Source organism: Corella eumyota, chromosome 2, assembly GCF_963082875.1.
Source record: "Corella eumyota chromosome 2, kaCorEumy4.1, whole genome shotgun sequence".
Lineage (NCBI taxonomy): Eukaryota > Metazoa > Chordata > Ascidiacea > Phlebobranchia > Corellidae > Corella > Corella eumyota.
The window spans coordinates 11116992-11138627 of NC_137491.1; the positions used below are offsets into that span (position 1 = coordinate 11116992).

General features: G+C 30.8%; 3 protein-coding genes across 3 annotated transcripts; 2 read left to right on the forward strand and 1 right to left on the reverse strand.

The window, feature by feature from the left end:
- Positions 1-264: 264 nt before the first annotated feature.
- On the forward strand, positions 265-1663 carry LOC145742991 (mediator of RNA polymerase II transcription subunit 21-like). The gene is made up of 5 exons (XM_082560842.1): positions 265-363; positions 483-594; positions 743-843; positions 1077-1226; positions 1452-1663. The coding sequence occupies exons 1-5, from the start codon at positions 319-321 to the stop codon at positions 1539-1541; spliced, it is 498 nt and encodes a 165-aa protein (XP_082416968.1). The 5' UTR covers positions 265-318; the 3' UTR covers positions 1542-1663.
- A 2189-nt stretch (positions 1664-3852) lies between these two features.
- On the forward strand, positions 3853-17393 carry LOC145742056 (uncharacterized). Its single transcript, XM_082559801.1, has 23 exons — positions 3853-3953; positions 4102-4274; positions 6608-6729; positions 6938-7074; positions 8331-8511; positions 10072-10139; positions 10260-10374; positions 11022-11203; positions 11725-11868; positions 12470-12604; positions 12768-12967; positions 13104-13165; positions 13300-13406; positions 13491-13670; positions 13893-14072; positions 14144-14254; positions 14695-14877; positions 15002-15143; positions 15326-15467; positions 15631-15784; positions 15953-16113; positions 16360-16544; positions 16697-17393. Exons 1-23 carry the CDS (start codon positions 3896-3898, stop codon positions 16920-16922), a joined length of 3348 nt encoding a protein of 1115 aa, XP_082415927.1. The 5' UTR covers positions 3853-3895; the 3' UTR covers positions 16923-17393.
- Positions 17394-17689: 296 nt separating this feature from the next.
- On the reverse strand, positions 17690-21529 carry LOC145742390 (membrane-associated transporter protein-like). The gene is made up of 9 exons (XM_082560170.1): positions 20799-21529; positions 20489-20635; positions 20240-20397; positions 19951-20117; positions 19278-19842; positions 18876-19197; positions 18564-18766; positions 18207-18412; positions 17690-17893 (listed from the first exon to the last, which is right to left on the reverse strand). The coding sequence occupies exons 1-9, from the start codon at positions 21527-21529 to the stop codon at positions 17690-17692; spliced, it is 2703 nt and encodes a 900-aa protein (XP_082416296.1).
- Between the last annotated feature and the right edge of the window lie 107 nt (positions 21530-21636).

Genomic DNA, 21636 nt, shown 5'->3' on the forward strand with positions numbered 1-21636 from the left:
GTAAAAATTTGGTGGTTCCCCGTTTTTATATTAGTTAATGACGTCCCAGTATTTGTTTTATTATATGGTATGTATTAAAACCAAAAAGAACATGTAAACTTCATTAAATAAAAGTAATTTTAAAAGTATTTAAATTTTATAAAATATGTTTGTATTTACTGAAAATTAATAATATTTAATTTACAAAAATATTTTCTTTAATAACGATTTAAAATTTAATGTCATCACTAATGTTTCCCTTTATTTATAATTGTTTTTTAAATTATATAAACAAACCTACATCTACTGACTTTTGTCTAAGCCAAAAAGATTTAATCAATGATGTCCGACCGAATAACCCAATTACAGGATGTGGTAAACCAGGTTAGGTGATATCAGTTTAACAATTTAAAATCCATATGTAAGATCATTAAAAATAGGTATTGCTTTTTTAAAACGTAAACGTATGGAACGAACAGAACAATTTTTTTTTTATTTTATAGTTAGCTGAACACATGTGCAATAGTGTTGGAATATTACAACAATCATCAACACCTGGAAGTTTTTCTGGGCTTGAAAAACCAGTGGTCAAAGATGCTGGTGTAGCAAATAATGGTAAACCGTTTTTTTTTGTTTATCTATTTCGCATTATATCTTACATTTGAAACAAAATAATGAATTATGTAGTTATTTAATTATTTTCCTAAACTTTTAAATAGTTGTTATTAGCCATCCATCGTAAGACTGATTTAATTGTTTTTAGAATCAGTTGCATTATTTTGCAATCTTATAACACGAACAGTAAAAGACATTGATGTTTTAATTGAATCTTTGCCAAGCAAGGAAAGCACCCCCGAGTTACAGGTGATACAAAACATAATTTAAAGTTAACATAATGTGTCATACACTTTCATTTAAAATATTTATATTTATCCAAAAGACAACTTAATCCAGGTTAAATCAACCTAATAAGACTTTTAAATTAGTGCATTTATTTTATTAAACCCTGAAGGCTTAAATTGTATTTGGGTTAAATTGTTTAATCTACTATTAACAATAATGCATAAAAAATTTATTAATATGTATTTTAAATCCAGGCACAATATTTGGCCAAACTGGAGCAGGAAAATATGTTAGCAGTCGAACAACTAAGTGCTCTAGTAAGAAAAGGAGAAGAAAATTTAACCAGGATACAACAAGCACTTGTGGATATTGCACAAGCTCAATTAGAAGCAAGAAAAATTGAGGTAAATGTTTTTTTCATTTTTAAATTTTCCGTTTTTTTTTTGTAAACTGTATATAATCTTTTTAAAATAATATTTACATGTTTTTTTGTAAATATTCTTGTTTAATTATGTAAAAGTTTGAAAAGCATGCACATATTTTTTACAAAGTTGTCATCGTTAATAAATACTGTTAAATTGAAATACTGTTAAAAACCATATTTTATTAAAATTGCAATTCCATTTCAGGCAAATTTGGTTTGTGGTGTTTCCCCTTCTACATCACTACCTAGTGGTCATGAAATTACCGGTGACTTTTCTGATTTACCCCAAAGATGATACCATTAAGAGAAAACACCTATTTCTCTTAAAACTTTATATTAAAATACCAGTAAACCCTTCTGCCACACAATGAATTTTTATATTATAATGTAATAAAATACTAGTTTTTGGAACATAAATCATGTGTATTAATTTTAATTAATTTTGTTAATGTTTTTTATAATGTTTGAATGTAATAACTAAATTATAAAAATTAAATATAAAATAAATTTGATTTAAAATTTGCCTAACATTTTGCCTCATGGGGGCGACACTGAGTTGATAATAAAACACTTAGCTTCCACAATCAAAGTGGAGAAAATATCGTTAAAACTCAAATATTTAAACGTGATGGTAAAAGTCATGTTTATTAACTAAGCCTTGCTATTACTACTAACTTGAAAAAAAATTGTTGTATAGTAGTCTTATGTAATAAATGCTTACCAAGTAAGTGCCATGTTTTTAGGTATGCAAATATGTGGAATTTTACGACAAGTAATTAGTTTTTAAATGGTTTGAGGATAATACCGTGAGTAGGCAAATTTTACCAAGAATTTAAACTGTCAAGTAAAACCGCGTGACGTAAGTTTCATTTCCTTGTGTGCATAAAATCAAACCACCTTGGAAGAACTCCAGTTTTATTCCATAACAGTCTAAAAGATGATCATCGATTTAAATACAATTACTTATATGCGATTCAGTAATTGATAATGGCAACCTTTAAAAATGTGTCCTAAATTTTGGCAAGACGCGAGGCTTGGCCTTCAATTGCCATAAAAACTCCATCACCGATTAAGTATAACATAAAAATAGGAATGACTTGCGATTTGTTTGCAGATTTTAATAGGAAAGGTCTAGTCAGTTGCTAGCGGTGCAACTAATTAGTTTTCGTCCTTAATATTTTGCAAAAATCGCAGGAAGTCGATTTCCTACACTTTTCAAAAACCTTGGTATACGTGATATTACCGACACTTAATTAAAACAAATTTAGAACTTTAGCTATCTTTATTTTAACAAATAACACGTTTTTTATTCTATTTTTCTTTATACATGAAATGACATTAGTTTCTTACTCAAAAATAAAATTAATTTTTTTCCGTATGCTGTAATTTTATTTTTCGATTTGACGACACTATCACGTTTTGAAACCTTCTGCCAAATTACCTCATTTAGTTAATTAGTATACGAATAAACCCTATCGGCCGAATGAATGTTGCGATAGTTTCATGCAAGGCTGACGTCACCAAACGCCTTTTGTGACGTCATTAATATGGTGATCCTGTCCGTAATCGATTTTCTATTGCACTTGATTGATGAGCAGAATTTTGCAACTTTTTAATTACGCTCCATTACTACATTTAACGTCACGTCACGTGACCATAAAACACGGGCATGTATTTTTTTGCATATTGCGTTAAAGTCACATAATTGGTGTTACGCCCCTTCAAGCCAAGTCCAACTAAACCGGTTTTCTTTTTGCCTAGTAAAGCAAATATGGCAATATGTAAGTTTAACTATGTGCGTGATAACTTCCGCATAAAATAAGTATAGAATACAGGAAAGGGTCGTTACTTAAAATATTCACCTGCGTGTAGCAATTAATATTACATCGCAGTTGCGTATAAGATGTCAGTTAACCTTTCTTAAAAGCTGAAGAACAAAAAATAAATAAATCATATTTTTAGAAAATATTGTGTGTGTTGTATAGTAAGCGTGGGCCAGTTTTCAGACGACTTGTTATTTTGTTGTTAGACATTTTCAACAAAACAATTAGCAAAAAATAGTTTACGATTATTAAAATTTTTAAGTGCGCAATAATTTGCGCGGGGGTTTAATTTGGGGTTAGCAATGGTTTGGTATGATCACGTGACCTTAAATCGCGTGGGTTTTATAGTCGAGGGATTTTTCGGGAAGTTTTACAAAGTAGAAAATGAAAGCGCTTGTAATTGTGGCGACATTCTCAATTGACATGACAAAAAAAAATTTTAATTATGTTATTTATAAGCCAGTTATTAACTAAAAAACCTTGGCTGTAATTTTCCCTAATTTCGATATCTTGTCGAACTAATTTATTGAGAGAAAAAGAGTTCTACTTATGACGTCACAATGCCATTAGGCTTGGCTATATATAAGGCGATGCCGCATCATAAATAAAAGTCAATTTGCGATATACATTGAAAGAATTAACCTTACTACTATTATGAATTATATGAAATAAATATTTAGATTGAGTTAAATAATCAAGGCAGAGTTGCAAATAAGGCAAGGCTACTAAAAACGAGTTTCAAAAAAATAAAAGTTAATTTTGGTGTTTTGTATTTTTAGCGTTTTTAGGGCAATATTACTACAATTATTCGTTGAATAGAAGAAAAATGAATTTTATTTTATTGTCTTTATGTTTTTTGGCGGTAACTTTGGATATCTCAACAGGTAAGAAAAACATTTAAATATATTCTATAATTAATTTGTTATCTACATAAAGTTAACATACTAATAAAACAAAAATATGAGTAAAAATGTATATTTATAAAATGATACTGTCTTTTTTAATATACTTTTTAATTTTTATTATTTACAGGTACTCGATGTTATACTTGTACTAACGTACCGAGCAATTCTGGCTGCAAACGAATAAGAAAATGCGGGTCGTTTTCAGAAGGATGTCAGAATGTTGTCAGAGTGGAAAACGGACAACTCAGAATATCTAAAGGGTGCGCACAAAAGTCTTCCTGTCAGGCCAGCAGCGGAGAGGTAAAAAAAATAACATTCAACTTAACTTTTTTAAATTAAAAAAAAAGTTAAAAAAACTAAGTGCTTTTAAAGCAGACGAAAAATAGGAATTCGTGGATTAAGACATTAATAAACTTCAAATATGTGTAACTGTCACATATAAAATATTTTGTTTAGTTTGTATGTATATTTATATTATATCCTTTGTTAAAAGGCTAGACTTTATATTTTTGCGATCAACAAACTTAATCCGACAAATTTACACAAAATATGATCTCGCTTTTTCGTAAAATTAGCAGCGCAAATTGACACAACAAATTCTTGCTTTTCACGAACAAAACTAAAAAGGCGAAATTTTAACAAAACATTATACAAGCTTGTTGGTGGATAATTAATCTTCGTTGCACGATTTTTAATCCCTGTTGGAGAATTAGTTTTTTAGTTCAAAGGTTAGCTCCCGTCAAAACAGGCAGCCCGGTTAGTTAAAAGCTGGAAAAATTTTTCGAAATTTTCGTACCGTGTTTTTAGGTTGCAAATTTTTAATTTAAATTGATAAGATCACATGACTACAAAATCCCCGCGGTTTAGTCATGTTGTCAAAATAATTAATCCGCGCGTGTTTTTATTTTGATGATTTATTTACATAACTTTTTTTTCAACGTATGCTAACGACCGTGTTGATGTAATATCGGTACGAGCCAATCACGAATTAATTTGCAAAATTGGTGATGCTTTAAAAAGATAAGCATCATCTAATTTGTTCTAACAAAAAGTTAAACAGAAAATACCATATACGTAACACCAACCTAAAACGCGTAATGAAAATATTAAAACCAAAAATCTACAGTTCTCAAAGATTAACAGTTCTCCCATAATATTGTTTGTAAAGCCACGGTTAACCCACGCCTTTTCCAATTCCCAACTGCGACAATATAGCGGTCATGACAACAAGCAGCGAGACTTGCCTTTAATGAATCATCTAATTAATATAAACACAAATTACAACGCCGACTGTAATGCTTTACGGTATAACCTTATTAGGATACGGTACTACTACCTATGTGGTATAAATATATAACGCAGGTTTATCCAATTACTACGCCCTTGATTAGGTCACCTTTATTTTACCGAATTCGAGCTACAGATAAGATTTTTGATGTTGATAATGTTAAAATTTATATTTGGTTGATGTCTCGTAAGAATTCGGATAGGGAAATAACCTTCGTGAAACAAATAATTTTGATGAGCGATAGTATCTTATAGCTAGACGATGTTATCTAGATAAAGATTTAATATTAAAAAACCTTGTTCTCCTAAATTGTCTACACATATGTGTTTTTGGTTTGATCCTTCACATTAATAATTATTAAGAAACGTTTTCTTTTTATAATATTAAACATAAAATTAGGTGTAAGGTTAATAAAAGGCATTATTATTTTACCATGTCAAAAATGTTAAAAAAAATCTCACAACTATAACTAATAACTAAAAGAACCATAAAGTCGCAATTTTTACATTAATTGTAGTTGATACATGTGCCCATAGAATTCAAATTACGTTTTCTTTTTAAATGGAATTAAACGCTCGACATTTCGAGAACAGATCATGACCCTAACATTTTTCATGTAAAGTGTAGGCGTTATGATTGTTAGGTCGATTTTTAATAACCTGGGATTAGCAAAACCAATATAGTGGGCGTTGGACTTCCTCTTAGAATACTTAGTACTTATTATATAAAGTGATTTGTAATTAAAGACATAATTTCTACTTGTATTAAGCAAAATGTTTTTAACCCGAAATTGTCCTAAATGTGTGTAGCCTTGATTTCCTATCTAGACTAGCCCCCTACATTGAACTTTATCGCATTTGGCCATTAGACCTAGCCTACGTTAATGACTGAAATAAATTAGGCTAATTGGATTCAGATTCGTTTTAATTAATAATCCCTTAAGCTTTAGATGTAATGGTATCCGAATACGTAGCACGCCCATATTACTATAAAATAGCGAATTATCCATACGAATTTAATATAGTTTTAGTCCAGTTGGAAATTACCTAAAGATTGCACTTTGCGCCAATTAAGAAATGTCACTAAATCTAACTTTCAAAACGCAGTTTTACGAATTTAGCAATTTTTGGATTAAAATTACGTCTATTGACATTTAAAAGTGGTGTAAAATAAACCAATCATTGAATGCGTAAAGGCTTGGTCTGCCTTTTATAGAGCTAAAAATACTATGTTAAAATTAAAAAGAGTTTTACTCTACCTTTTGGTAATAAGTGTATTTTTACACTTGTTATTTTATTTTTTGAGTTACGTAGAATTTAATTAAAATGCTTTTTTAATGTTGTAGAACAAACTCCAATGTAAACCTACAGTATTATCCATACTTCAATCGAACAACGTCGATTTAACGGCCAGGCTACCTGTCAGCAAATGTGTTTCATGTTGTAATACTGATTTGTGCAACTCAAAGTAAGTTAAACAATGCAAAAGTACTTTCAAAATTTGATTATATGTTTAAAAAGTAAAAAAAATACATAAATATAAGCAAACCTTAACAAAACAGCCTGAATTTTCTCACACTTCTATCAACAAAAGATTTAAGATTTCTGAATTATAAATACAAATGATTCGTTTAAAATTAGCAATCTAAATTTTTTTTACTGTCGCGTCTTTTTAGACCCTATCTGATGGAAGAAGGTGGACCTGGAATGAAAAATCCAAAATCCCCAAAAATATGGCGAAGAACGCAACCACCTATTCGGGATGTTAACGTTATCCCCCTTACGCCATCAACAGCGATCATAACCTTTAAAGGTACATTCATTAGCTTAATTAAGGGACAGTTCAATATAATTCAATCAGGGTGTTTTTCTTTATAATTCACTAAGTAAACAAAATTTTGTTATTAAATTATTAATTTTTAAATTATATGTTCGCAACTCTGGTTCTGAATATAATGATTGAACGGTCAAAGGTTTTGCTATAAACTTAAACAGAGTATTTTAAATTCGATAAGGTCGCAATATTATTACACAGTTTCCAGGTAAAAGCCAAAAGCCAATAACACAGATTGACATTACTACATTTGATCATTGCCGGGTTAATTCTTTTAACTTAATTTTATTATGCCAAGACAAAAGCTTGCAAAATCATCAATTTTTGATTGTTTTTGTTTAGGCTTAGTTATGACTTATAGAATAAAATAATTTTCATATCAAATATGGCAACAGATTATAGCATTGGCATATTGTTATTTTTAGCAAAAACTGGCTTATTTGTATCAGAAACATACTAATAAATGTCAAAATATTTAATACGAACACTTAACCATTTGTATAGCCCAAGGTAGTTTAATCTTGATTTAAAATAAATATTAAACAAACAAAGAACAATTACAGCATAGTAATAATTACATTTGATTTATATCATAACAATACTTAAAAAAAAATAATAAACCTTAAAATTCTTAAATAATTCTGTAAGTTGAGTTGTGCAACGTTTTTGGCGCTTAATCAGCTAAGGGCAACACGGGTCAATATCAAGTAAATACATAAAAGGCAAAATATGAAATAAAAAGGTTAAAGTTTAAAGCAATTTCAAATTACCTCAAATTTTTCAAAAAATATTGCTAAAAAATACCATGTCTGACTATCGTTAGAATTTAACAAACTCCACAATATATTCAAGTTATAAATTTTAACGCTTTATTTAAATGGGAGCAAATTATGCACTGTATTGCATTTTGGGATTAACTCTAACGTTAAGTTACCCCAAATGTTAAAATATATCCTAATCCGATGTTAAATATTTTAATCCTGCAGTTTAAGCCATCATTCCATTCACGATCATATGACATGTTTGTCTTCTCGGAAATTTAATAAATTATTAAAGGCAGAATGTGCATCTTTGCACTAAGTTTATCTTCAAAATATTTTTTTTTGCGTTTTAATATTATTTTGTTGGTATAAAATTTACCTTGTTTTTTTATATTTGATGGATTAAGGTCAAATAACACATAACATAATTTTAAAAGTTTAAACGAAATAATACATTTTTAATTTTCATACTAGATATACAAAACCATACTGCCAAATTTTGGACCGTCCAAGTTAGCCCGATGAAACGAAGCAAAGTTTTCCCGGTACTTGTCCGAAGTGATGAAATACCTGGTGTGTCATTCAACATGGAAAGTTTACCAAGCGACAAACTTGTTTATTTGGCAAGAGACTTAACTCCCGGAACCCAATACAGGTAAAATTAAGTCTAAATTAAATTTCTTAAAATAGTAAGGTTTTACTTATAACAAAGTTTAAGCACGTTTTTTACCAATTTTTGGTTGTTTTTTTATAAGAAACATGTCTCATTTCTGTAAACCATGTATAACCGTCAACCTTATTAAGTGTGTATTGGACTTTAAGTGTTTTTCTGTTTAACTTTTGCGTTCCGCGCATAGCTTAAATGTTGTTTCATAATACAGCTTAGATGTAGAGATTAAAATACCATGCTTTAGCAATACACATTCATATCAAATACACTGTAAAATTATATAGGGCTTTACATAACTGCTTCAGGCCTTGGTTGTTATCACATAATCGTTGTGAACTTGCGTGAATCAAAGGTTTACAGTTTTTCCAGAATTGTCTTTAACAATTAAATTTGCAACCTTTTACATACCTAAAATACTATCTAAAAATACAAAAAAAGATAAGGCAAAGATGACGCAAGTCACCCGTTTGTGAGTACGTCATTACCAAGTTTTCATTGTTTTTATAAAAACATGTACGTTTTAAAGGTTTTGATTTTCGAGGCGAAATTAGTATACGACCAAAAAATTAAACTTTTGATAAAATAATAAAATAACGGTAATTTTATATGACTTTATCTTAAAGTTTATTTTATTTAAATTATTAAAATATTTTATTTTAAAGTTTAAATTATTCAAATTTATAATTTTTTTTTATTTAAAGTTTATATTATTTAAATTAATCAAATATTACATTTTAACGTATATAATATTTAAATTCATAACAAAAAATGCTAAACTTTGTATAAAACAATTAAGTTTAGCCACTTGTCATGACTTTACAATTTTAACTTATTGGACCAACATTCCTAACAATACCAATTTGACGAAAAACAAAAATACCCGTTTGTGCAACGCAGGCAAAAAAATCGGTAATTACAAAGTCACCTTAAGGTTAATCCAAGTTAATCCAAAGACATCACAATAGTTTTTTGATATTTCTGTAAATATTGTGAAATCGTGATATTTATTTTGACCAAAAATGCAAATCAAGTGTGATTCATTTCACATAACTCAACATTTAACCATATTTTTCCCTGTACTATAATTATAACGAAACTATTAAATAACTTTATATTTTTTTGTATTTTCAGACATATAATGATATGAAATTTTACAAATTCTATACAATTACAATTTCCAAATACCAAACATTTTTTTAATTGAAACAAATTGTTTGATATTTTTTCCCACGAACAATGAGCCTCATTTAAAAAGAATTATTAAATGATAAAAGAAACACCTTGTATGTTTTCAAACAATTTTCGATTTTCAAAGAACTGATATTTTAATAACTATTTCGAAGCGGTAATAATAAAAGTGTACATGCTAGTCGTGCTTTTGCGGTTTCCATTAATCACACGCTAAAGTTTAATCCATATAGTATAAGGTTAAGTATTTTTTAATGCATTTTATGAGAAGGTAAGGGAAATTATCTTAAACAATTTTTTCCTTATTTATTTTTTCTGTTTTTATGTGTTTGTTATCAATAAAATTTTCTATTTCAGATTGGTTGTTTATTCAAGAAGAGGAAAGTCGTTATACACCCAAAGAATTTACAAATCATTTATCACAAGTAAGTTGACAGCTTTCTATATTCTTCAATTAAACTAAGACTGTTATTACATAGATATCGTTATAGTTTATTTATTATTTTTCGTTATCTTATCTTTATTACATATTATTTTATTTTTAGAGCCACGGCCCCCAAGTGCTTTACGATTAGTGAATTTTGACACAACAAATTTGAATATATATGTTAATTCACCCAGAGGGGATGGCCAAGTGAGTTCATATGGTCTTTCTTACAGGTACGTTTTTTATTGAATATTATACATTTGTATTTGCTACAAGGAATATTTTATGCGCATATCAAAAAGTTTTGTAAAACTAAAATGAAGAAGACCAAATATTATTTAGTAAAATTAACTTAGCAATTTTCTAAACACTTATATAGAATGATGCAAGCGTTTTATAATTTTTTAAAGAATAGTAACATCCTTGTAAATGCAGTTCAATCTTTAAAACACTTCTACTTGGCCTTTATAAACACTTAAGTTTTTAAGTTTACACTTGAATTTAAAGAGTTTCTCGTTTGTAAATTTTTAAATGTGGTTTCACGAACTTGAGTACAGAAATTCTTGAAGTTTCACTAAATAAACAATTAAATATGTCCAATCGCATATCTCATATTGCAATAACAGAAACAACATTAAATTTAAAGTTTTTGTTGATATTAAACACTTTAAAAATGTTACCAAAATAGCAAGTTTATTTTCAATTACTTCCACCGTTATCTCTCTAAAAAGCCAATATTTTGGTTAACGCTTAATGAGTCATTTATTAGTCAGATGTAAAAGTTTTTTGACATAAATTTTATATCTCATGGGCAAATTGCATTTTACAAACCTTAACGTATTGTTATTTTACCTATAATCCAAATCTTAATACTTACCAGAAAAGCCTCAGATCCGGAAAGTGCCGAGGTGATGTTGCCAACATTCAATGAGCGAGGTACGCGAAGTATTCACAACCTGATGCCAGGAACTGAATATATTGTATCTGCTTGGACCACTGTGCTTACTAGGTCTGGACGTGTTTTAGCCAAGTCCGAAAGAGTTAGTTTGTCAGTATTTACAGGTAAAGAAATACAAAGCATAATATTAAATATTATATACGCGTAAAGGCAATGCATTGGTTATGCCAAACGGATCAAATTTTTAAAATTTTTGGGATGCTTAAAACCTACCGCACCAACACCTTTTAATAGCTGTTAAATTCTGTTTATCCCAAATCAGATGACGTCATAATATCTCACATTGGGCGTGTGTGGGCATAACGTCATGTTAAAGACAGTTGCCTATAGAAAGGTTAACAATTTCAAATTTTTAAACTTCTTATTTTCTAGACGCTTCGATTGACGACTGAAGTGCTAGTTGTAATTTTAATAGGGTCTATCCTTTTTAAAGCTGTTATTATTCTTTATGTTTTTGATTCATGTGGGCGTTTAATTAAGATAGTTAAAATTAATTCATGTTATTTCAAACGATCTTTCAACAACTTAAAACTAAAATAATAACAATTTTCTTCGACAGTTTTTAAAATTTTTGTCCCCTTTAAATACATTGTAAAGCACGTAAAAAACTTTATTTGCATTTCAGCTGTGCCAAAGGTCATTGGAATAACCGCCTCGAAGGTTCATTCCACCAACATAACTTGGGCTTTCCGTATTCCTGGTCAGTCCATGGCCGAACAAGAGTTTGTTATAACTGTCCGAGATGCTAGCAATGGTGTTATAATAAGAGGTAAGCTTCATTGTTAATATATTTATAACTTAAGTAGAGATACATCTTTTAAGTAATTTACAGAATTAATAAACATTTTGTAATAAATAAGGGACAACAATTTGTTTTTATCTATAAATACATATTTCCATGTTGTCTCTATTATATTTGGAAAGGTATCTTATATAAAACATCTTGTCACGAACCATTTTTATTTTTGTATTTCGAAGAAAATCTATTTTTTCTTCCAATTTCATGTTTGCAAGTAAAATAAAAATACATGATATTCCCAGAAATAAAGTCAATTAGGTCCAATCAAAATCCAATCAGAAAACGTGTTGCAAAAACGTAACTTAATGTGCAAAATAGGTATCCCGTTGCCAAAACTTCCCGACTAGTGACGTCATAGAGTTTAATAGACACAATAACATTTGGATCACAAAATTGACATGAACGTTTAATTACCTCGCGTTTGCAAATTGCACTGGCGACTTTTTAAACTTTAGTATTCATTTTTGGCATACGATTTAGCTGCAAAAACACTCTTCTTTTCCTTAAAATCATTTGCAGTAAGGGTAGAATTTTTAAAAAATTTTATTCTTTGAACATTCTTTATATTTAGAAACAACAGTTTCATCTTCTCGGAGATCATACACAGCAAGAGGTCTAACCCCCGAAACTCCTTACACATTCTCTATTAAGATGAGTTTGAACGGAAGAGAATCACCATCAACCATCTCAGCACCCTCTACTACATGTAAGCTGTTATTTGCACTTAAATTATCTACCCTTGGTTTTTGGATCTAGATATTTCAATCTTCTTTGAAACATTTAAAGACTTTTATTTAGATCCTGTATGTAAAAAACAAACTTAATATATCAAGTTTGCCATAAATTTAACGTTCCATTCTTTTATACAGTGGTTCGTTGCTATTCTTGTTTTGATGCTTCCTCTCGTGACGAATGTGATGGTTACATTGAATGCCTTCCTAACCAAGGTGGTTGTCTCAACGAAATTCGACGACGTTCCATTACGAACGATAATGAATATCACCCGTCGATGTATAGGGCAACTTTAAAATGCAAGCAAGTTACGGCTTGCAATAACAGTGAACTACAGGTAGGTTGTGAACCTTTGCTTGTAGAATATGTATTTGTTGCCAAAGGGCATACAACTGTATATTAATTGTTAATATACTGCGTTACATGATGTATCAGGTTTAAGACTTACAGTTCTATTTGATTTTATTATTTAGGATGATACCAATCAATGCAATCCTGACCGAAATAGAAACGTAGATCCTCCAGATGTATGCAGGTAAAATATTTTTATAAGTGTACTAGATTCCTACGATAAAGCCCTACAAAAAACAGTTATTACTTTCAATAGTATTGAAGACGCTTAAACATAGATTTTTTGCAATCACCCAATAAATTAAATTTACTTTGTAGATGTTGTTGTGAGGGAGACTTATGTAACGGACCAGGATCTTTATGTGGCCATCTTCTAGGCTGGCTTGTCGCTCTTAGAGATACAGAAATTAAACCTGTTGTACCTGGTGAGCTTTTAAACATATTTTTAAGTTTTACACAGTTCATGCCTTAAAAAAAAATTCGTTTTAAATTTTTATTTATTTTTTTAGTATTTTGTTTATCGCGAGACTATCTACCGGGTGGTGTAGCGCGGTGCAGTAGTGATACCGAGATCGGTTCCGTTTGTCGATTCCGGTGCAACCCAGGTGCCTATTTGTCGGGACCATCTGTTACAACTTGTATGGATGGTGGTGAATGGAGTGGGTCTATGCCACACTGTGTTCCTCTTAGTAAGTTAAAACTAATATTGAACAATGTTTTAAAAGAAAAAAATTATATTTTATAATACAGCAAACGTTTTTTTAATTTTAATAAAATTAAAATCTCGCATTTTTCGCGAATTTAATCAAGTTTTAAAAAGTTATAATTAAAATTTGTTTGTAAAAATTGTGTAAAATTTAAAAAAATATCGAACAAGAATATAAAGTTATTTATTTACTTTTTATTTGTAGGAGATTGTCCGCCTGTTGTTGAATCAGAAGGGATTTTGATTTCGTGCTCGCAAGGTTTTCAAGCAGGTTCGTCGTGTCTTCTATCTTGTGAACCCGGCTATGTTTTGGCGGGAGAATCGACGGTCACGTGTCTGAGAAGCGGCAAATGGCGGGAAGAAAATCCAGTCTGCGTACAACAAGGTAAAACTTAACAAATAAAAAAAAAATTTGCACAAAAGAAATATTTTTTTATTTAATTGATTTGTATTTAGACGATTGCCAGCCGAACCCATGTGCAAACAATGTTGTATGTCATGATTTAACGAACGATTTTGAATGTGAATGTGAACCCGGAACGACTGGAAAAACATGCGACAAAGAAGGTAACATTTTTTTTAAAATGAAAAAAACTTTGTTCTAAAGCTATAAATAAATTTAAAAATAATGTGCCTTTTACAAAAATAGTTACCAAGTTAGCTCTTTATCGCCACCATTTGTAATCTTGGTGTAGTGGTAAGAACACTTGCTACACCACCATGAGGTCGTGAGTTCAATACTCACTGCTTTCATGCTGTAGCGCCCTTGCGTAAGGCGCTATAAACGGTAAAAACTCCTGCTGAGCCAGCACTTAATCAGCAGCATAATTACCGGGCAATTATAGTCTCTATAATATCCCAAACTGCCACAGGCAACTCGAGACTGGGTCGGGGTAACAAATAGGACTCTATGTTTAGGTCGTGCATTCGACCTTCCCACATCGAGAATAAAGATGTATACAAAAAAAATCTAAAACAGAATAAGTAATAATTACATTTTTATTTAGTTTTCTGCGATGTACTCCAAGTGCCCGAACACGGAAGTTTACAATGCACAAATGGCAACAAATATCAATCCATTTGTAGGTATGAATGTGATAAAGGATACGAACAACATGGTACTACTTTTTCAACTTGTCTTTTCGACGGAGATTGGACCTCAATTGAACCAACTTTGTGCGTTATCAAAAGTAAGTATGGTTTTTAATATCAAAAAAAGAAGACAAGTTTTAAACTTTAAAATCGAATATGTAATATATTGCATATTTTTCACAAAAACTTTAAGTTAATAAATTTTTTAATTTATTTTACCAGATTGTCCGGTCCCAGCTCAAAAATTGATAAATGGGGGTGTGACAACTTGTACTGGGTTTGAAGTGGGTGATAATTGTACGTTTACTTGCCCCAGGGGTCTTACTGTTGCTGGAGGATCAACTAACATTACCTGTCAAACAGAGTAAGATTTATCATTTTTTGTTTTAATTTTGGTAGATTTTAGTTTATATACATTTATTTTATATGTTTTTTTATATGAAAAAAAAACATTTTATCATAAAAAATCACTTTTAAAATTTTTTATTAATTTTTTTTTTAATTTGCATAAAAATTAGCAACTAAAACCTTTTGTTACATTTTTAGTTCAACCTGGTCTGATAATGTTCCTTGTTGTGATCTTATGTGTCCTCCTCATGCTCTTGTTGACATTCTCTTCCTCTTAGATTCTTCCTCATCTGTTGGTAAAAACAACTGGAAGATTTTAATCAACTTCACAATTGCTTTGGTTAGTCAAAGCCTAAAAATATAGAATCTAACAAACAATAAATTTGAACATAGTTATTTATAATTCTAAAAAACTTCGTTTAAAAAAAGGGTAATTTAAATTTTTTTTTATTATTTGTCTTACTTTTAAAATTTGATGACCATCTTTGTAATTATTCTTATAGTTAGATCAGTTTGTGATTGGTCCAGATGATATGAGAGTAGGGGTGGCTAGATACAATCGACATTTTGATCAAAAGAGTGAAATTTTGGTTGGTAATTACACAAGTGTTGATGAGTTAAAGGAAAGGCTAAGAGACATGCCTTATAAGGGAAGAGGTGAAAACAAAACAATTTTTAATACAAGATAAAACTTTTCTAAATAAAACTAAAAAAATTAATCTGTAATGGAAAAATTTTATGTACTAGATCTTTTAATAGTTTTGCAAAACAAATAAGTATAACATTCATTTAGTAAAATCTTAAACCAAAACTTTTAAATTCTAGGCACACTTACTGGTAGAGCATTGTGGCACCTATACCATGATAGTTTAAGAGCTCCTGGCAATAGACCTGGTATACCTGATGTCATTGTTATTATTACTGATGGTCTGGCCACTGACCCTGTCCATGAAGCTGCACAAGCTATTAAAGACGAGCAAGTTAAGGTACGAAAAAGCTCATAACATGCTTATTTTACTTGTTATTCGGTATTACAAAATTTACTTATTTACTGTCTTGGACATACATCGTTTTTTAAATTGCCCTTAATATTAAAGCACGTTTTTTTAATTTTTAGCCACGTGCCAAAACATACTGTTAAGGTGGTAACCTGGTACACTTTTAAATAAAATTTACATATTTTTTTGATCATGTTTAGACACCAATATCTATTATAACTACAATTATTTTAGATATATGTTGTCGGAGTAGTCAACAGATTTAATCGAATGAACTTTGCCCAGTTAAGAAACATTTCGTCTGGCAAAGAATATCTCCGAATTATCAACGACGGATATGCTCAACTAGCACGGGATCTTAGTGATCAACTAACTAATGATGTGTGCTGGTTACCTTGCGAGTTCAAATACGAACAAAGGTAATTTTTGTTAAAAGAAATTAAAGTGACAATATGAATTTATGAATATGTTAAGCTTTTAATGTAGGTCCCAAAACAATTACTAACCATTCAGGTTTTGCTCTTTAGATTTTTTTCAAGCTTAACCTTTAGCCTTATTCTTATTATTACAGGGAAATTGTTTTGAGAAACCGACAACTTGCTGTTCAAACCGCACAGCCAATTGAAGAACAATTTTGGTCGCAATTTTATCAAAACCACACTTCGGTTGCCACCCCTGTTGACCCTATCCCAGTTGACCCAATTTCTATTGACCCCCCGCTAGAAGAACCCGCCATTTTTGAAGAAATTCCCCTTGAAGGGGAAGTTTCTCTTAAAAAATCTATCGCAGGCAAATAAACAAAAAAAAATTTCCGAAAAAACAGTTTTTAAACATTTTAGAGTTTCCAGGTCGAAGTTATTGCACTGTATATTTTGTTGATTTTTAATTTTATTTTTAAATATTTTATGTTTTAATTCTATCTTTTTTTGTTCCGTTGATAAAAATGTTGTAAGCTATCATTTTATTGTGTATTTACATTTACATCACTTTACATTAAAATATGTTGCAAAAATTCAATTGCATTAGATTAAATAGAAATTTGCTGTCTAAGTTTTGTAGATATTTTAGTGTACTGTGCCTTCATGTGCATATTCTAAGATTAAACTATAATGGAATTAGGAAAATTCAACGTAACTTAGTCAATTAAATAGAGCAATATAAATGATGTTTATTTACATATAAAGATTTTTGTTTTGACTATTAATATGTGTTTAATTGTGTGTTCTACCTCTGTATAAAATCGCTGAAGCGAAATAAAATATGTGTACATATAATAGTTGGTATGCTAAATGTATTACCCAAACCCAATAAATTTTGTTTAGAATTTTTGTATTATGTGATTACACATTTGCGATTATCTTATAATACTAACTAAATATCGAATTGTATCAGAACACAAAATTGTTTATTAGTTGATTTTAGTTCTTCAATTTTATTATTTCAAATGTAAACAAAACATCATAGAGCGCATTAGACAAAGGCTTTTAAATTAATAGGAATTAAAGATTTTAGTATAGTTAAACATATGAATTATTTAAAATTGTTAATAACTAACATTTTTAATTTAATATCGAACCAAAAAAGCTGCCCACAATGTACCAGCAAATGCAACCACCGATGAGGCAGCAACAGTTACTGTGACTGTATCCAGTAAATTAACCAAAGTTCCAATCCCAAGACCGGTAATAATTTGAGCTAGTTGAATCATGCATGTAACCAAAGCACAGTCAGTTCCTATTCCACGCTCATTAACAGTTCCTTTTAAACTCTAAAAAATAAGATTACATATATTTAAAAAGAATATTTTAGGCATTGAAGTTTAACTTACATAACATATTAACAAGTCTATGGCCTCCAAACAAGCAACTTAAATACAATTGCTTTAATACCAGATTATTAATTTAAACTTATAGAACTTAATTTTATAAATCGCACAAAATCATATTGTCTTTACATCAAACAGTAATTTTTTCTTGATATAGCCGCTTTAAATAGTCAATGTAAAATATAAGCATTATATTCCTCTAAGCATTTCTGTTGGTGCAATCGGTATAATTTTTTTATATACTCTGACAACTTACTTTATATCCTTCGTGATATTGAGCCACTAACAAATAGGGCAAAGTGTATAAAGTTGCTGACATGATACCAATTACAGACGAGAGTGTTAACACAACATAAACGTTTTGGAAAATGGCGACAATGCAAGAACCAACGCCGAAAGTCAGGTAACCAAAAATGTACATTGCTCTTGGCCCGAACTTGCCAATCAAGGGCTTTAGAAAAACTACAAAAACAAAACATAATAACTGATTTAATTGTTTTCCGTCAATGAATTATAATAAAAATAAATTAATTACAAAGGTTCTATGGCAAATAAAACGAGTATTGTCGTGGCATTTTATGATCAGCATTAATAGAATAAAACTAAAATTTACCGCAATATATCGAAGATGCAGCAGCATTAATCGTCAGTCCCCAATTACCATACTCAACCCCTTCTCTGTAAAGTGACCCCAATCTTGAATTCGGAGGGGCACGTGGGTCACCTCCCATAACTTCTTGACCCACAAAATCGGTAAAAAATAAAGCCATACACAAGAAGGCAATCCAGCCAAACAAATGACAAACACATAAATACCTTAAATAAAAATATATATTTTAAAATAAAAAATAACTTAGATATTTTTAAGCAAATTTCTATCTATAAATAATTTATAAAAAAAAAAATTTTTATTTGGGAAGCAGACCTTAAATCTTTTGGCATTGTAGAAATGGATCGAACCAAACTTCTTAAACCACCTGGTTCGCCAGATTCACTTTCTGGTTTTTGATTGGCTTGTCGAATTACGTCATCACCTTCCCAATGATCAGAAACATTGTCGTTAGCGTCGTAGTGAATTATCTTTTTGGGTGGCTTAGGTGCCTCCAATGCTGGAGCGGTTGCGTTCTCGAATACGTCCCCGTCCAATGACGTCACGTGACGACTGTTTATCCCTGCCCCTGGGTCGATGGCCATAAATGGTGACGATTTTGTCATTACAAAATCAATAGAAGTAGCATCCGAAGAATCTAAATTTTTTTATTATATTTAATAACCTAACAATGCAAGTTTTAAAAAAATATACATTAATATTTTAAATCTATCATACCCGAGCTGTAATTTTCATTCTCAACACCACCTTGTGCATTCGATTCACGCTGATTGGTGTAGATTTGTCTTGCAGACATCACGTCATCGTATGACGTTAACCCGTTAAACGGGTTAGAGTTGGTCGAAGAACTTCCAACAATGGCGCCATTGTTGGGATTCACAAACCCGCCGGTTGGACCAAAAGTTCCATACTTTTTAGAAGTGGGAGATTTTGATTTGCTGCGCACTTTCTTAGTCGAAGAAGAAAGGCGACGTTTACCACCACGTTTCTTAATTCCACGTTTATGAATATTTCTCAACAGTTGGTTTGCTGTTTCGTACTGCTGTTTTTCTGCCAGAGAAGCAAACTCGATTTCAGTGTTGCCCTCAAATTCCTCAAAAAGTTGATTTCGTTTTTGTCTCATTAACGAATGAAGCAAATCGCGTTCTAAGTCTTTCAGATGCTGCTGTCTTGTGAAGTTGCTATTGACGTCACGGATGAGCTTTTGAGATTGTTCATCTTGCTCCCAGACTCCATTCTCCATTTCATGATGTTCTACTTTCGACTTATTCTTTTTGACTTTCTGTTTAAACCAATTTATGTTACTTTCTTTGTTTATTATAATTAAAAAAATATATATATAAAATAACTGACTAATTACAATTATTATGCAAATTTGCTTTATACTTACCAATGGTTTTTCTGGTATGCTGATTAGATTGCAAACACAGGTAATAATAAAAATACAAGAAGCCATCGTGAAAATAACTTGTCGGTCGGTCGGAAATAACTGGCCCAATCCCGTACCTCGCGTCCACGGTACTGCCCCACTAGCATATCCAAAAGCACCGCCAGCACCTTAAATTAGTTAATAAATGTCAAAATCATTTGTTTATTACGTTAAAATATAGTGAGAAATAAGGTTAGTTTATATGTATAACTAACGACAGTTGTAGTAATAACACTGAGTTTTAGTTTACCAGTAAACACAGCTTGATAAAGCAGGCTTATTTTGACGTCATCTTCGTCACAAACGTCCATTGAATATGCTCGAATCGGACCTTCAATAAAATCAGCACTAAAATCAAATATTACGACCCCTATAATTGTGACCGTGATAGATGCTATCGTCACTGCTCTGTTAAAAAAATAATGTTGGTAACATTAATTATGTCGAAAACTACTTGACTTTTAGATTGTTAACACCAAAGTAGTACATTTAAAGTTACCTGGCGCTCATCGCTCTTATTCCATTTTCCCTTGTGTTAAAAAGGGAAACAATTTGTTCCCCATTTAAAAAGAACGTGATACCAACTATAAGAAGCAAAGCTAGAGCTAAAATAAAAGGCCTTCTACGACCCCATCTGCTTGAACATCTGCAAATAGGATTACTATTTATATGTGTTATAGTAAGTATTAGTTTAATAATAGCATATAACTTGCACCATTTTACATTTAATCACGTTGCTTCTACAATTGTTGTGAAATTGTCCAGCCTAAATGCATTGTTTAAATAAAATTAACTTTATCTTTAAGTACCTGTCGCTTAAATTGCCTATTATAGGCTGAAGTATAAATCCCAAAATAGGACTAATGACCCAAACCAAACTATACATGTTGGATGGTAAACCAATGCTTAGCAAAATAGGCGTAGTTAAGCCTGCTTCAACGGCATAACAAAATTCCCTTCCAAACATAATAAAACTATTCATGAACAGTTGAAATTTAGATCGCTTTGGGGGTACATATCCAGTGGCTTTAGAAGTTTTCGAAAAAGCCGAAAAAGCTGAAATGGTAGATACCGGTAGAGACTCTATAGAATTGGCTCTCTTTCTGCGGTTTTTCCTTCTTCTATGATGTCTTGGTTGAGATACAAGTTGATCGTCAGTCGCTAGAGCTAGTCGTCGTTCATCTATCATTGAAATATTTCCTCTCTGCTGGTAGTCTACGTCCAAATGCGATCTTTCAGAACGAAGCATGTCAGTCTCGCGTTCGTCAGCTAGTTCTGCTGGTGCGTGCACGTCGACTACAGTTGTTTTCGGGCAAACTTTTACTTCAAAAGTACGCTTACCGACTTTGAAACTTCGCATTTTGGGTGTAGGCTGCTGCTGTTTCATAGCAGTCTTCTGCAAAACATTTTCATTTTCAACCTGCGGATATATTCGCCCAACTTTTCCTACTTTCATTGTCGATGAACTTTCATTATTGTTTTCTTCTAACTTACTTCTGCCTGAGTGTACCCCATTATAAACAACGGCATTGGCGGGCATTTTTTTATTTTAAAACAACTGTGCGTGCTGTCCAATTGACAATGATTTCTTTCGTATTCAGGGCCGCTTTTATACGACTTAAAGTTCTATTAATTTCCTAATCTCTA